This window comes from Antechinus flavipes, chromosome 2, assembly GCF_016432865.1.
Source record: "Antechinus flavipes isolate AdamAnt ecotype Samford, QLD, Australia chromosome 2, AdamAnt_v2, whole genome shotgun sequence".
NCBI classification, from domain to species: domain Eukaryota; kingdom Metazoa; phylum Chordata; class Mammalia; order Dasyuromorphia; family Dasyuridae; genus Antechinus; species Antechinus flavipes.
In genome coordinates this window covers 147,541,783-147,556,212 of record NC_067399.1, presented here as the reverse complement: position 1 = coordinate 147,556,212, position 14,430 = coordinate 147,541,783, and the positions used below count along the sequence as shown (strand labels likewise).

Sequence of the window (14,430 nt, the reverse complement as noted above, 5' to 3'; positions counted from 1 at the left end):
GCTGAAAAGGTTTTTGTGAAGTTTGAATGACATATAGAATGCATATAAATCACAATGTAAATATTACCCACTAACACTGAAGGCAAGGACGAGACCTTCCACGTCTCTTTTGCTCTGTCTCCCCTCTCGGTGCCCGGCACAGTGCTGCTCTCCACCCAGAAAGCACTCAGCACCGGCTGATTTGGGACAAGATTGTCCCTTTGCTGGGTCATTCTCTCCATCTACGATCCCCGCGCTTTCAAGGGCACGAAGGAGAGTGACACTGTTTAGGGGTCGAGACAAAGCAGTGTGGTCGTTTCAGAGGTGCAGCTGTGCAGACCCCTTTTTGTGAATGGGCAGGATCCACGACTTCAGCCGGAGGTTCTCATCGTCTGGGCCTCCAGTAAATGGGCATCTTGCCCCTCGGCCCATTCTGGAGGGCACCAGCATTCCCCAGTGGTCTGTCCCTGCCCGAGTTCTCTGGCAGCGAGCCCAGCCTTCCTCCCCCTTCGTGGGAGAGATCACAGCCTGAGAAACTCGCTCTGCCAGCCTCTTTCGTCCAGAAGTCTCCGGAGAATCCAGCAGGTGTCAACACCTTTAGGAAGCCCCCTGTCTTTTTCAAGGTCTGACTGATGGGGGAGGCAGCAAGAGCCTATGGGGAGAGATAGGAAAGGGAAGATGGGGAGGGCAAAGAGACAGATTCATAGAGAGCGAAAGTGTGTGTGTGTGGGAAGAGTGGGGGAGTGTATAAATGAGAGGGAGAAGGCAGGGAGGGAAGACAGTAAGGCTGTGGCAACTAGTCTTTGATGAGGGAGGGAGCGAGGTCAGCACAAGTCTGATGGGCTGGGGATCCTTGCTGACAAGGAGGGGTGCAGCTGGCATCCCCCCTGAGCCTGAGGGCTCTATTTCCTACTCAATTGCTATGAATTGGACCCAGAGGAAGGAGTTGCATTAAACGCTTTTGGCAAACAGGGGCTGGAACCTGGCCTGGCTGTCTCCGTACTCACTCTCTCAACTGGCCAGAGGCCCCAGGCTTGCACAGAAGGTAAAGGTCCACAGAAGTGCCCCCCCACACACTAAAGAATGTAACTCACTTGTACAGCGTGTAACAGAGTGGCAAAACACTTTCTTCACAAGGGCCATCTAAAGTAAACAGTCCAAAAATATCATTGCCATTTTACCTATTTAAAGGAATAAAAAACCTCTGAGAAGCCGAGGCTTACTGGACTTATAGGTGGCTAAGGCAAGATTCTTTCCCACGTCTCCTGACTTCAAATCCTACCTTCTTAGCACAGCGTGCGGCCTGTCGGCAGCAACAACTGCAGAGAGGGCAGCCCTGGCTTCTACCCCTGTCTGCATTCAGGCCGAGATGGGGCTATTTCCCTTCCTGGGCTGGTTTAGCCTGGAAGCTCTGGACTGTTGGGATTGACCTCAGCAGAGAGAAGAGGAATGGGAAAGACTTCACAGTTTATGTAACACCCAAAGAATATGCTGCACGAAGGGCTGGGCTCTATATCCATCTTTATCTAAACACAGCTCGAGGTAAACCTCTGGAGAGAGAGCAGTTTGAGGAGACGACAAAGGAACACCTCAAAATCAAATCTAAGGGGCTCTTTATATTCCATTAAATATGTGATAACCTATTACAATCTCAACTATTAGTCATTCTGCCCATCTTGAGCTTCCTTGCTCTAGGACTGGAAACTGCTTCTCGCTGGGCCGGGACAGGACAGGATGCTCCCATTCCTCCTCATAGTAGGGCTTCTAGCCACAAATGAACTGACGGATGAAATTCTCTAGTTTTTCCTGGTTTTCCTGGGTAGTGAAGGTCGGAGACAAATGGAGGGTGGAGCCCGTGGAACCAGGCTGTTCCTTCAGCACCTAAGCGTGAGAAGATGGCTTTGGAAGATGGCTGTCCACAGCTCAAACACAGTGATCTAGAAAGGTTGGGGTACAGCGGACACACCCAAGAAGCCTACAGTAAAGTCTCTAAGGGCAAATAATAAGCAGAAGTCCAAGGAGGTGACAAAGGAAGCTGTACTGAAGTTTTTCCCACTCCAATCCTCTCTGGGGTCCCAGCACACACCAGTACTATACTGTATTCTGTTTTGCCTTAAAGTAAAATCCAAAGTCCTTGTCAGTCACCAGTAGGGAAAAAACCAGGAGTTTGGATTAAACTAGACTTTCTGGAGAGGTTAAATATAATGCCTCTTGGGGAAAGGAGTAGGGAAGTTAGGGAGGGGAGAGATCCATCTCTACTCACCCCCAAATCTTTGAAGGTCATCACAGCACTATGAGCCTGGCTCAGATCAGTACTTTCTAGAAGGGAAAAAAAGAGACAGCTCAGAGGATGGGAGATGCCGGGACCCGGGAGACCTCTGGGCCCTAACCTTGGGCTGGGAACTACAGCTCTTCCCTGAGCCAGCCTGCTGCTCAATGGAGCTCCAGGTGTGGGCACGGTGGGAGAAGGGGGTAAGACTCAGGATTCTAGGAAGACTGCAAGACTGGAAGGGAGGGGCCGAGCTCCCCTCCCCGTGCTATTCTTCCAGTGACCAAGAGGTGACAGCAGTCACCCAGGAAAGGGAAATCCCAGCACTGAAGGAAGCAGGATCTTCCTTTTGGGAAGGGGAAAAGAGAGGAGAGGGACTCACCAAAGGAACCATCTTCTTGGGCCTTCTTCAGCAGGAACTGGTGCAGCTGCTGTGTGTAACCCAACTCTGTGGACAGAGGGCAAATCCCCAGGGAATGGGCCTTTCTAAGGCAAGAGCAGCCTAGCCCACCAGGAAGCCCCTGAGCTGCAGAGCTGAAAGGGGCCTCAGAGAAGGTGCTCAGTGCCCAGGCTGGCTTGGCTCAGCTGAATCAAACTGACCTTAAGACTCAGCTCAAATCCTACCTTCTCCAAGAGGCCTTTTCCAGGCCCGGTAGGCCCCCGCCCTAGCCCCTGGAGCCTCCCTCTGTGACGAGGGCTTCAGCCACAGGCATCTCGTTGTGTACACGCTGTTCTCCCCGTGGGAACAGGAGCTCTCTGAGGGCTGAAACCCTGTTTTTGCTCTACTTTGTGCCCAGTTCTCGGCACGTCACTTAACCAATGTTTCTTGCCTGATGGATATCCAGAGAAGTCAAGTCACTTGACCAAGTTCCCATTGCCAGTAAGAGGCAAAGTGAGGACTTGAAATCAGGTCTCCTGACTCCAACCTAGAAAAAGCCAGCCCGGACACAGTGAAAGTACAACGGTCTCATCCCAGAGCCGAGCTGAGTCCCAAGGTCACTCCTCCACACCCTCCTTCATGGCCCTGAGCCTGTCCTGATGTTTGCCCAGCCTGGGGGGCGAGAGTAGGCCTCTGGTCATGGGAGGACAAATGGAGGCCTTGGGAAAATGTGGGAGGGGGAAGACAGGGCGGGGAGCCGGGAGCTGCGGGGGGCCGCAGGGGTGGCCTGACCTGTGTCCGGCAGTTTTCCCTGGTGGAGGAAGGCTGCGGCCCGAGCGAAGGCTGTGAGCAGGGGGCTGAGCAAGCGGCAGAGGAAGAGGAAGAAGTCGGGGCAGCGCAGCTGCTGGCTGAGCTGGGGGGGAGAGAGGCATGAGTCCTCCGTGACGCCCAAGCGGGGTGCCAGCCTCGCCGCCCTCTGGGGGCCGCCCGTACCTTGAAGCAGCGACTATCGGTGCCATCCTCGTAGTCACTGTCGCTGTCGCTGAAGTCTTCCATTGACCGCCAGAGCATCTTCTCCCCGAAGCGCCAGTTCCCCGTGTCACAGGTCAGCCGGGTGCCCGGGGCCTGCGGGCGGGAGCTGGTGCTTCACCCCTCCCCGTGGCAGGCGGACGCCCCTCACCTCAGAGCAGTGTCCATGGAGGCCCAGCCTCTATTCATTCACTGACCTGACATGTTTACGGCTTATTTGGGGAGACGAGTTAGGCGTGTGAGCCACTCAGAAAGCAATGAGAACCCCCAGCCAAGAGTACGGTCTGGTGAAGAAGACCCTCCAGGGGGTGCTGGGGGGGCTGCTCAGGGCAGCAGGCCCCGGGGCCCCCACCTCCTCTGGTCACATTTGCTAAGGGGAGGCAGAGGGCGGGGCCTTCCCCAGGCCCTCAGCCTCGGGGAGGGAGTCACACAGCCAGGCCCGGGCAGGGCAACAGGGGGTGGGGTCAGTCTGTGCCCCTGCCCGCCTTTACCTCCTCAGCTACAAGGAGCCCGCACTGAATGAGCCGGTCCAGGACCTCCTGGCAGTAAAAGTAGGACGACTGGCAGGGCTGCGGAGAGAGGGAGAAAGGGCAGCTGCCAGCAGGCGGGCGAGCTGCGGCTCTGGGCCGGGCCCGGGGCGGGCTCCCCGCCGGCCTGACCTGCAGCAGGAGGAGGTCCTGGGGCAGCAGGTGCAGCAGCAGCAGGGTCTGGCGATGAAGCTCCCGCTGGCTCAGCAGCTCCACGCCCTGCAGCTCCCAGGGTCCCTCTGGGGGCACTCGTCCGGCCAGCAGGGCTCGAACCGCACAGGCTGGCCAGGGAGGGAGGAGGGGGCGTTACCGAGAAAGGCTGCTGGCGCCACCAGGAGAGGGGGCAGAAGGGGCCCGAGACCGGTCACAGCCAAGGACACGGAACTCTCCTCTCCCCCTTCCCAACCCGTGCCCGAGACTCACCGCCCACAGCCTCACAGAGGAAGACCGGCAGCAGGGCAGCGCTGTGGTGGGCCAGCTGAGTGAGCGTGGGCCCGGTCCTGGGCAGCACCAGGACATCCCCCTGGGGCAGCAGCCACAAGGAGAGGCTGCTGTGCAGCAGGCACAGTCCGTGCATCACCAGGTCCTGCAGCTGCCCTGAGAAGCCCACATCAAAGCCCCGAAGCAAGGTCTCCTCCGTGAGCCAGGAGAAGTTTTCCAGGAGCCGGGAGAGGAACACTCCCTGGGGGAAAGAGCCTACCGGTAGGAGTGAGGAACTGGGGAGGGGGGGTGAGGAGGCAGGCGGGGAAGGACCGAGGTCACCCCAATCCCAGGGCGGGGGGGCGCCACTCCAGATGCCTCAGCAAGAGGCCGACATCCCACGGGCCACCCCCTTTCCTGAGACGACCTCTACCTCTCGATGCCGATGCAAGAGAAGAGCGGCCATCACGGCCGTGGCCATCACGGCTGAGCAGGCGATGCTGGCTGCAGTCAGAGAAGAGATGGGGAGAGATGGTGGGGAGGGGGAAGCTCACTCTTCCCCACTCCTCTGTGCATTTCCCAGGGGATGCTCCCAACCATGTTTCAAATCTAAATTCTAGACCCTCAAGCATAACTCGGCGAAGGGGACCATCGCCATTCCCACTCCAGTCTCTGCTGTTGCCTGTGATCCCTAAGTTTTGTAAGAGATGTCTGGGTACAGAAGAACTGTGTCTCCACATCACGATGGCCAAAGGTGGGCCTGAAGACAGGAACACGAGCTGTTTTTCTTCCATCTAGAATCTACTCATCTTTTGATTCAATTAACACTGAGCAAACATTCACTGAGGTCTTCCATGTGTGAGGCTCACCTCCATCCAGGTTCACTTCCCAGTAACTCCAGGCCCACCTGATCCTACTCCTTTCTCTATATGGGTCTGTACTGCCCCCGGGTCCATGGGGCCGGCTGCAGGAGTGTGTGGTGTGTGTCCATCTTGATGCCCAAGCCCAACTAGGTGAGAACTGATGATTTACGCCCCCTGAGCATCTCCGTACAGCAAGCACCGGAACAGTGCTGGATAATTAGTGCTTACACACGCACAAACACATAGGTATGCATATGGGCATAATTATTTGCATGCTGTCTCCCTGAAAAGACTGTGAGCTAGCACCAGTAAATAGTATTTTTATTGACAGACTTTGATCTCACTGCTCTGCAGCCCAAGGATAAGTGAATGAGGGAGAGAGCAAACATTTAGAATGTCTGTGGCATACAGAAGGGCCCAGGTAGTGAACCTCCAGCAGAAAGGCAAAGCATTGCCCATGAACAAACGCCAAGTCAGAACACACCTGTTTCTTCTTTGTTCCTGACCCCCCTGAATTCCCTTACCACTCAAAACATGGCGGCTCAGCCTGCTCACAAGAAGCTGGTCCTCTTCCTCCAGGGCCATAAGAGGCCCAGACATTGGAGTCCACTCTTGTTGTTTCTCACAATCAGGAAGAACAGACCTGCAACAGAGGCACAGTGGGAGTTTGGAGGGGGAAACAAATGCATTACTGCTGCAGGTCAGGCTTTTATCCTCCCCTTACCCTCCCATGATGGTGGAAGATCATCCTGCCCAAGGCTAGAAGGATGAACTCTTCAGGAATAACATTCAGGCCCTTTCCAGCCCTAGAAGTCTAAATCACAGGTAAATCTCAGGCCCTAATATTAGAAATCACTAACCTTGGTCAAGGATAGGTAGTCTGAAGGAAAGCAGGAATCCTGGGGAGTCCCTTTCCAGTCGTTGCTACCTTCATCCCCCCAAAAAACACCTTCAAAAAGAGCTAAGGAACCACTGGAAAACATTAAGGAACTGGGGAGGGCATCTATTGTGCTCCCCGAGAACAAATCAATATACCCATCACTTACCAATGTCCAAGCACAGTTTGCAACAGGAGCTGTTCTAGAGACTGTCCTCTGCTCCTCCCTCGACTCCAAGTATTGACTGAGTATTCCTGCCCAGGGCAGATGGTCAGATAAACCCTGCTTTGCCTCCCACCCACTGACCCAGGACTTCACATGTAAGTGAATTGTGAGCAATGAAACCTCCAAAGTTTCAAATCTCACACACTCATGAGAGGAGCTGCAAGTTCTTTGGTCAGTGCATTTGACAAGACACCCAGAGTAGCCAGGATTGGACGAAGGCCCCTTCCACTCCCAAGGTGCCCCATCTCAGATCCAAGATTTTGTTCTGATTCTCTAGGTCTTACCTTCCCCTAGGCGCCATACCTGCAGGGAGAAGGGCTGGGCAAAGTCTATGCGAGCACATCCCCGACGACCTCTCAAACCTCGAAACACAGCCAGAGCCCCCCACCACAGGCCCAGGGAAGAAGAAGAGGCCTAAACAGAGAGACAAAAGTAGGCCGGGTATAAATCATCCCTGACTGTGTTCCACAGAGGGAAGACTGCTACTGCTACACTAGGAAACTGGGCCTCGGACACCCCTTGTTTCTAAAATTCATGGCACACCCTGTCACCATCACCCCATCCTCTACAAGATGTGACCTGCCCGTGGATTTGGTAGCAAGGTCCATTTGTTCGTCTCTGTTCTTTCTGGAGAGAAGATAGGAACTTACTCCCAGACTCAGCTGTCCCTTCTCCACTCCTAAGGGATTCAGAGGATGGTCAGGTGGGGGAGAAGGAGGAAGAGCCGGAGGCGCTGACAGAGGGAGCTCTTACCCGAGGTCCTCCATGCTGTACATCAGGGGCCAGATCATAGCCAATGCCCACGGGCACTAGGGCCGCGTCAGGGATGACACCTTCTCGGAAGGCCTGCAGCACCAGCCCCAGCCAGGCCTGCCCGTGGGAAGACAGGCGGGGTCCCACAGCCCCAGGACGGTCTTCCAAGAAAATAAGCAGGGGCTGCTTACTGGCCAGGAGCTGCTCTACAGCCTGCAGAATTTGGGGGTGGGGAAAGGGCCTCCATGAACACTCAGCTCTCTGAACTCGGCCACCCCAAGCTCCAGGTTAGCCACCAACTGGGCACTTACGGCGCTGAGAACAGCCCTGGAGAGGACCCCTTTGGGGTTGTCCAGGAAGAGGTTAGCTTCTGGGGGCATGAAAAGGCCACCGAGGTGTCTCAGCAAAGCCCTAGGGACAATGGAGAGAAGCTATGCAGAGAAACCCCTGAAAGAAGGGGGCAGAAGTGATTGGGACGGAGGCCGGCCGGTTCATGTCCACGATGAAGGGCCCATGTGGCTTAATAGCTCTCTAGATTTCCCAAAGAATAAATCCAGCCTCCTGACTAGGTCTCCTCTCCTCAAGTCCCCAGTACCAGAAACAGCAGCCTAGAGGAAACAACCCTCCACGTCCTGATCTGGACCCACAATCCAGACCACCTTCTGTGGAGGGAGAGATGGGACTTCTGCAGGGCGTAGAAAGGGCTTGCAGGAAATTTGTGATAGAGGTCAGAAGGGATTAATAGACAGGAGAATAATTTTCTATACGGAAGTTCCTTCCTTCCTTTCTTGTACTAGCTTAGAGCACCTCACAAGCAATAAGTCCACATGTAGAAAGACATGTTTCGTTCTTACATTATGAGGTCTACTTCCAGGCGCACAGGTCAGATCCTGGGTCATGATATAGAAAATATTCAGAGCAGCCAGATGGCACAATGGATAGAGCACTAGCCCTGAAGTCAGGACTTGAGTTCAACTCTGGCCTCAGATACTTAACACTTCCTGTGTGACCTTGGGCAAGTCACTTAACCCCAAGTGCCTCATTCTCCTCCCTCCAAACAATCAGACACTAAAATGCCTCCAGAGATGTTTCTAAGAAATCTTTGGATTCAAACTCCCCTCTCGGTCCCCCGAAGTATGCACATCCTAGGTGATCCTCCAGAACCATGAGACCACAAACTTCTCTGAGGATTCTTTCATCCACCAGAGGATGGAGGAGAGGGAGAGCAAGGTATTCACCTGAAAGCCGGGGAGTAAGACTGGGGCTCCCAGGCCACTCGCAGAACCCCGAGACCTTGAGAAAGCAACAGGAAGGGAAGCAGGAGCCCATCCAAACATGATTTGTGGGTGGAGAGAAAGATGAGCGGCGTATCCTTCTGTAATAAAGAGAAAGAGGTTAGAGGAATAAAGAGGATGCCAATGGTTGGGAGTTGGCCATTCTGCCACCTCCTTCACAGCCACAGTAATCCTAGAAGAAGGAACCCAATAGCCTCCGAGGGGAAGCAAGAAGTAAACCAGGAGGTCTTCCTAAGCTAGCAAGCTCAGTCTTCCAAATTTTTACACAGAAAATGACCTCTATTAAAAAATAAAAGTTTCCCCTATCACCCCCCCCCCCAACAAAATGCAGGAAAGAACAAGAGCTCTCAAGGGGAGCTTCCTTAGGGGAAAAAGATGTGAGCTGAAAGTTCCCAGAGAAAGCTTAGGGTGGAGGTACAGGAGTTCAACAAGAATATTTACCGCCTGTGCAGCCTGACGGACCATAGCCAGCTGACCCTGGTGAAGCTGCACGTTTAGGAAGATGCAGTTTAAAAATTTGAGCAAAGCCCAGTTGAAGATCCTAGTGGGAGTGAGAAGACAAAGGGGACCAGGAGTGGAAATGTGGGGATGACAAGCAGGAAAGGTCAGATGGTGGTGGAGGAACAATGAATGGAAGGCCTCCTGCAGACCAGCATCCCAAAGAACCCAGATGTTCTTATTCCTCTGCCCTTCTCCTTCACTTCATAGGAGGGTATGGCACCAAAACATTAAAAACCCTACTGCAGAGAGCTCTGGCTCTCTCAAACACATGAAGAACCTCTTTCTTCAGACACAAAGCAGGAGGCAGCCCCAGTTTTTAGCCTGTCTGTTCCCTTATTTGCTGCTGCCTACAAATTCAAGCAGCAGGGATAGCAGGACAACTCTTCTGAGTAAAGGGCATAGCATCCATAAGTTGGAACTGCTGTATCTCGAGCCCTTTCTCAGCCAGCAGTGGTAGGAGGGAAGGGGGCTGGCAACAGCAGTGCTATAGGTTGCCAACTCCTGCTCTAGCTGAATAATCCCAGCTCACACTTACATAAGCCTTTTTACAGTTTACAAGAGATTGTTCTCACCATCATTCTGTGATACAGAAAATGTAAGTATTTTTATCTGCATTGACAGATGAGGCAACTGAGGTTCTGAGAGGCAATGGGACTTTCCCACAGTCCTACAGCTAGTGAACAGTAGAACCAGGAATGGAGTGAGAGTTAGTGCTCTGAGGCCAGCCCTCTTCCCTTGGTTAGGAGAACCCAGAAAGTCATATTTCCAGTTACTTAGGGATCACATGCTATTGAGTTAAACAGCTTCTACTCCCATTATTTTTCCTCACAAGAGAAGCAAGCTTGGTTTGATTCAGTTTTGAGCAGATGGCTCAGAACCCAGAAACTAGCAGGTTATTCTCATAGCCCTTGGGCTCTCTGTTCAATCTCAGGGCAGGGATTTTACCTGAGCAAAAAAGGGTAGATTGAGGCCTGGATCTGGCCTGACATATGCTGCACATCCCTCCTCAAAGAACTGGGCTTGGGGCCTTCACCTGCTCCCCCAGGGGCCCTCTCAGAGAGGATTTCTTGTATCCTAGGAAAAGAGCTGGGGGTCAACATTTGTGGGAAAGAAAGGCAGCAGAAACCCTCTGCCTCAGGTGAGCCCATATGGAGGGTGGAGAAAGATCCCAACCTTCCTTGGACAGAAGGAAAGGGTCCATATCAGAGCCTTCATTATCCAAAGGTAATCAAGAGAGATTGGGGAAGGGAAGGACTGAGGGGCAGACCTAGAACGAAGCTCTAAATTTCTGACTTTGGGCTTAGTGACCTCCCTCTTAATGCTACAACCTCCATCCGAGTTTCACTGGAATATTTAGGAATATTGCCCAACAATAGCCAGCTTAATTACTCCTTAGAATCTGTGACCCACAGAGGGTAAGAGCCTATCTGTTGGGTGCCTCCATTTCCCCATTTTTTAAAATGAGGATAACTCCAGCGTTAGTCAGAGGAGGAAGGGAGCTGAGCAGCACCACAGTGTGAGAAATCATTGCTTCACGCTGCGCCCATCCCAAGGCAGGGCCAAGAACCATTCTCACCACTTGCTGCCCAAAACCTTCTCCCAGGCGTCTGGGGTGGGAGCGATCTTCCAGTCCATGGCACACAGGAAGTAGCACAGCCTTCGCACCAGCCACCCTCGATACCTGGAAGGACCCCCCCAACCCAGCTCCACATTAGGGTGGCAGGAAACACTAGAGCAGATTACATAAGCCTGAACACACCACCCACTCCCACCCTCACAAGACTCAGGTCAGGTTCCCACAAACCATCATTTTATCAATGACAATCACTGCTTTCCACTGGGACTGCAGGAGTGGAGCACACCCATCTCTGAGGGGAGAAGAGTCCTCATTTTTGGTCTATCCATTATTTTCCCAAAAAAAAACCTGCCCCCGACTCTCATGTTAACCATCCTCTCCCTCCCTTTGAACCCCCTCCCCATGTCCACATCCACTGTTTTCACCTCTGCTCACCTCACTTCTCAGGTCCTTGCAATGTGGCTTCGATCCCCAGCCTCGGAAGAGAAACTGCTCTCCCCAAGGAGGTCAATTATCCGTTAGGGTCCCATCCCACGGACCTTCTCTCAGTGCCTGTCCTTCTGGACTTCTCTGTGTGGCTGGGCCTTCCCCCTTAGTCTTTTAGGCACAGGGCTGCCATGGCTCTCTTCCTGTGTCTACCTGACCCTTCTCAGTGCCATCCCCATGTCCTGCTGCCTGCAGAGGGAGCTGTCCTGAGCTGCCTTCTCTTCTCCTCAGCCAGCCTCCATGGATGTGACTATCACCTCTACGTGGATCTTCCCAAACTGACAGTCAGCTCCCCTTTCTCCTGAGCTTCTACATTTCATCTCCAGTGGGATGTCCCAGAAGCATCTCAGACCAAATCTATGATTGTTTCCTCCTAAACCTCCATTTCTCGTTGGGGACCCCACCTTCCTTCTGGGTTTCTAAATTTGACCTTTTGGAGTTAGCCTTCACTCCACTCTCCCTTTACTTATTTGTATCTCTCTCCAATGAATCTCCCTTTCTCTATTTAAACACTAGTTTCAAGCTTTTGTTATCTCTTCCCTGGATTATTGTACTAACTTCCTAATTTGTGTCCCTGCATCTTGTCTCTTCCTCTCCAGCCTTGCCTTTACATAGCATTGATATTCCTTTTTTATTTTCAAGTATACTTTTATTTTATTTCCCAATAACGTTAAAAAATGGTAACATTCACTTTCTCAATAATATACAAAAATTATAACATTCACCAAATTCTCTCTTTCCCTCTTTTCATTTTTTGAGAAGTCTGATTAAACATGAGAAATCACAGCATTATTATTCTTTATTCTGACAATATTCTTCCAATGCTCAAGAAACTTCAGAGGCTCTCTTAATGTTTTCTGTTTGTAATTTAATAATATTTACCATTTGGCTAAATCCTAATTTTCCATGCTAATAATATATTATTGTATTCTCTTCAATGTGCTTTATGTTCATTTTCTCTCCCACCTCCAAGTCTTTGCATAAGCTATCTGCAGCCCATGCCTGCAACTCTTTCCACCTTTTAAAATCCCCAATTCAGTCCCCAGCTCTTGATCTCCCACCCCGCCAAAACTGTAGCCTATGTATTTTGTGTATTTTCATATATATTTATCTTTGAACAAGTGTTCACCTTTTTAACCAGCAGAACATAAGCAGGCTTTTGTATTTGTATTTCTAGAATTTACTATAATGCTTTGTACAAAGTAGGAAACTAATAAGTATTTGTTAATTGACTGAATGAGAAGCTCAGGTAGGAAAACCTAGCTTTCCCAACCCACAGATTATTCGTTTGGGCCTTGAACCTTAGTGAGGCTCCATGGTCCCTGGACCCTTAACACATTACCTGGTATTCTCTTCAGTCACCAAGATCACATTGTGAAAGCCCAAGGCAGCAATGTTTTTGTGGAAAAGGGACTCCTAGGGACACCAAAATGGGGTAGGGTATGAGAGCAGCAAGGCCTCTAGACAGGAATGCCTTCTATCCTACCTCCACCTACCAAAGCTGGGTTACAATTCACCTCTTTTCAGCACCTTGTCTCACTGTCCCAGAGAGGTCTGCCTGGAAATGACTGTGTTTGGAAACAGGTGGCTGTGTCTGTGGATCTGCACGTGGCAAGTGTTACGTTCGGCACAGATCACTGTCGATATCTAGCCTGTGTCGCTCATGACTATTCAGTGCTCCTCTTTCTTCTTGCCTACAGGCAGCCAGGTGGCCCGGTGAGCCGAGAACCCCCGAGTTTGAATCCATCCTCAGACAGCTGGGTGACCTTGGGCAAAGCCACGGAACCTGTGCTCATCTTGGGTTCCTCTACTATCAAGTTGTGATAATAATACCACCTACCTTCCAGGGCTGTTGTACTGATCAAATGAGATACTATTTATAAAGTGCTTAACAGTGTCTGGCATGGTGTAGGCCTTTAATAAACGCCTGTTCCCTTCCTACCTTCTTGGAGTTTTGGCTGCCAGTATTAAGCTCTGATTTTATAAACTCCAGTTTGCTCCCCTTTGCCCCCCAACTCTCAACCACAGTCCCTCTGGCCAATAAAATTCACATGTGGTCAGATTCATTATAACTCCATGAAGGATTAGAAATAGGAATGTCAACATGAAAAAATATCTAGTCTTCCAATTCCTAGAAGCGATTGTTCCTGCCTCTCATACCTCGTTATGCTTCCAATTCCCATCTCAGCCCTTTTCCAGAGGATCCTACTACCTGTGACCCTGTGAAACTCTTACCCAGCTTTTAGGAGTACAGGTCTGACAGCAGCGTCCCACAAAAGGACGGTACTTCCCCAGAAATGGGGTGATAGTTTCCAGCTTCACCCCAAAGCCTTTGGGCCACATGTTGGTCTAACAAAGAGAAAAAAAAACAAAGAGAAATACTGGCAATAAGACCACTAGTAAAGGTATAGTTCAAAGCTTAGGGAGAAAACAAACCAGGTTTTTCTGAGGAGTTTCTAGGACTCTTAATCAGGGCAGAGCTCTCCAATGGAAAGAGCCCTGGCTCACTGGATGGTAAAGGCCAGGTATGGTCACTGCAAATGGATTTGGAGGGTAAAAGAGTACAGCAATGAATGAGGACTCAACTACCCTTACACATACCTCCTTATTGCTCTGAGGTTTGCTCCCCATGAGGCACTGAGTCAGAGCTCTTGTATAAAGTCTTAGGAATACAGGAATTCTAGTCTTAAGAGATCTGTCCTAGAGAGAGAAGGCAAGAAAGAGAGAAGGTTACAACCTTTATGGCAGGAGGACAGAAAATGAAAAACCAAATGCTTCCCAGAGGACTACCTCTCCTGTACCTCCTCTGTGCTATTCAAACTCCCTTCTCACAAAGAAATGAGACTCAGGGACAGAACACCACAGAGCCGTCTTTGCTTCTGAAGGCACTAAGGAACAGGAGTCAGACTTGAAGAGAATGCATCAGGCGAGGAAGGGGGTCAAAACCCCAAATGGAGCAAATGGCTTTCAGGAAAACAGGCTAAGCACCTAATTTTTTCAACAGAGGGAAAACTCCAAACACAAAACAACACCAATCCCACCCTCCAGAGAAAACATCTACAATTTCAGCAGTTCCACAGAAGTAGGAAAATTGGTTTCTCCTTGGCCCCAGTCCACAATGAGATACACAAGACCTAATAGAGAAGGACTCAAACATGCATAGCATTCATATACTGGAGGGCTGGAGAGAGATAAAGAATGAGGGGATGAAGAGAAGGAAGAGAATTGGGACACTGAGACATGTTGGACA

The 14,430-nt window shown here is 51.2% G+C and overlaps 1 protein-coding gene across 1 annotated transcript; it reads right to left on the bottom strand.

Annotated features, from left to right (window-relative positions):
• Positions 1 to 1,575: 1,575 nt before the first annotated feature.
• On the bottom strand, positions 1,576 to 13,876 carry GPAT2 (glycerol-3-phosphate acyltransferase 2, mitochondrial). Its single transcript, XM_051975767.1, has 21 exons — positions 13,782 to 13,876; positions 13,416 to 13,529; positions 12,523 to 12,596; positions 10,695 to 10,799; positions 10,064 to 10,192; positions 9,059 to 9,158; positions 8,561 to 8,697; positions 7,634 to 7,733; positions 7,323 to 7,535; positions 6,873 to 6,983; positions 6,513 to 6,598; positions 5,991 to 6,109; positions 5,037 to 5,107; positions 4,607 to 4,865; positions 4,316 to 4,464; positions 4,148 to 4,225; positions 3,621 to 3,752; positions 3,420 to 3,540; positions 2,631 to 2,696; positions 2,243 to 2,298; positions 1,576 to 1,860 (listed from the first exon to the last, which is right to left on the bottom strand). Exons 1-21 carry the CDS (start codon positions 13,809 to 13,811, stop codon positions 1,744 to 1,746), a joined length of 2,367 nt encoding a protein of 788 aa, XP_051831727.1. The 5' UTR covers positions 13,812 to 13,876; the 3' UTR covers positions 1,576 to 1,743.
• Between the last annotated feature and the right edge of the window lie 554 nt (positions 13,877 to 14,430).

Bases quoted from the DNA above. Each gene is read 5' to 3' on its own strand.
- GPAT2 (XM_051975767.1), bottom strand. From the start codon at position 13,811: ATGGGGAGCAAACCTCAGAGCAATAAGGAG. The intron at 4,866-5,036 runs GTAGAGGTCGTC...TCTTTCCCCCAG, and splicing joins TCTTGCATCGGCATCGAGAG to GGAGTGTTCCTCTCCCGGCT. The intron at 4,226-4,315 runs GTCAGGCCGGCG...CTCTCTCCGCAG, and splicing joins AGGACCTCCTCCTGCTGCAG to CCCTGCCAGTCGTCCTACTT.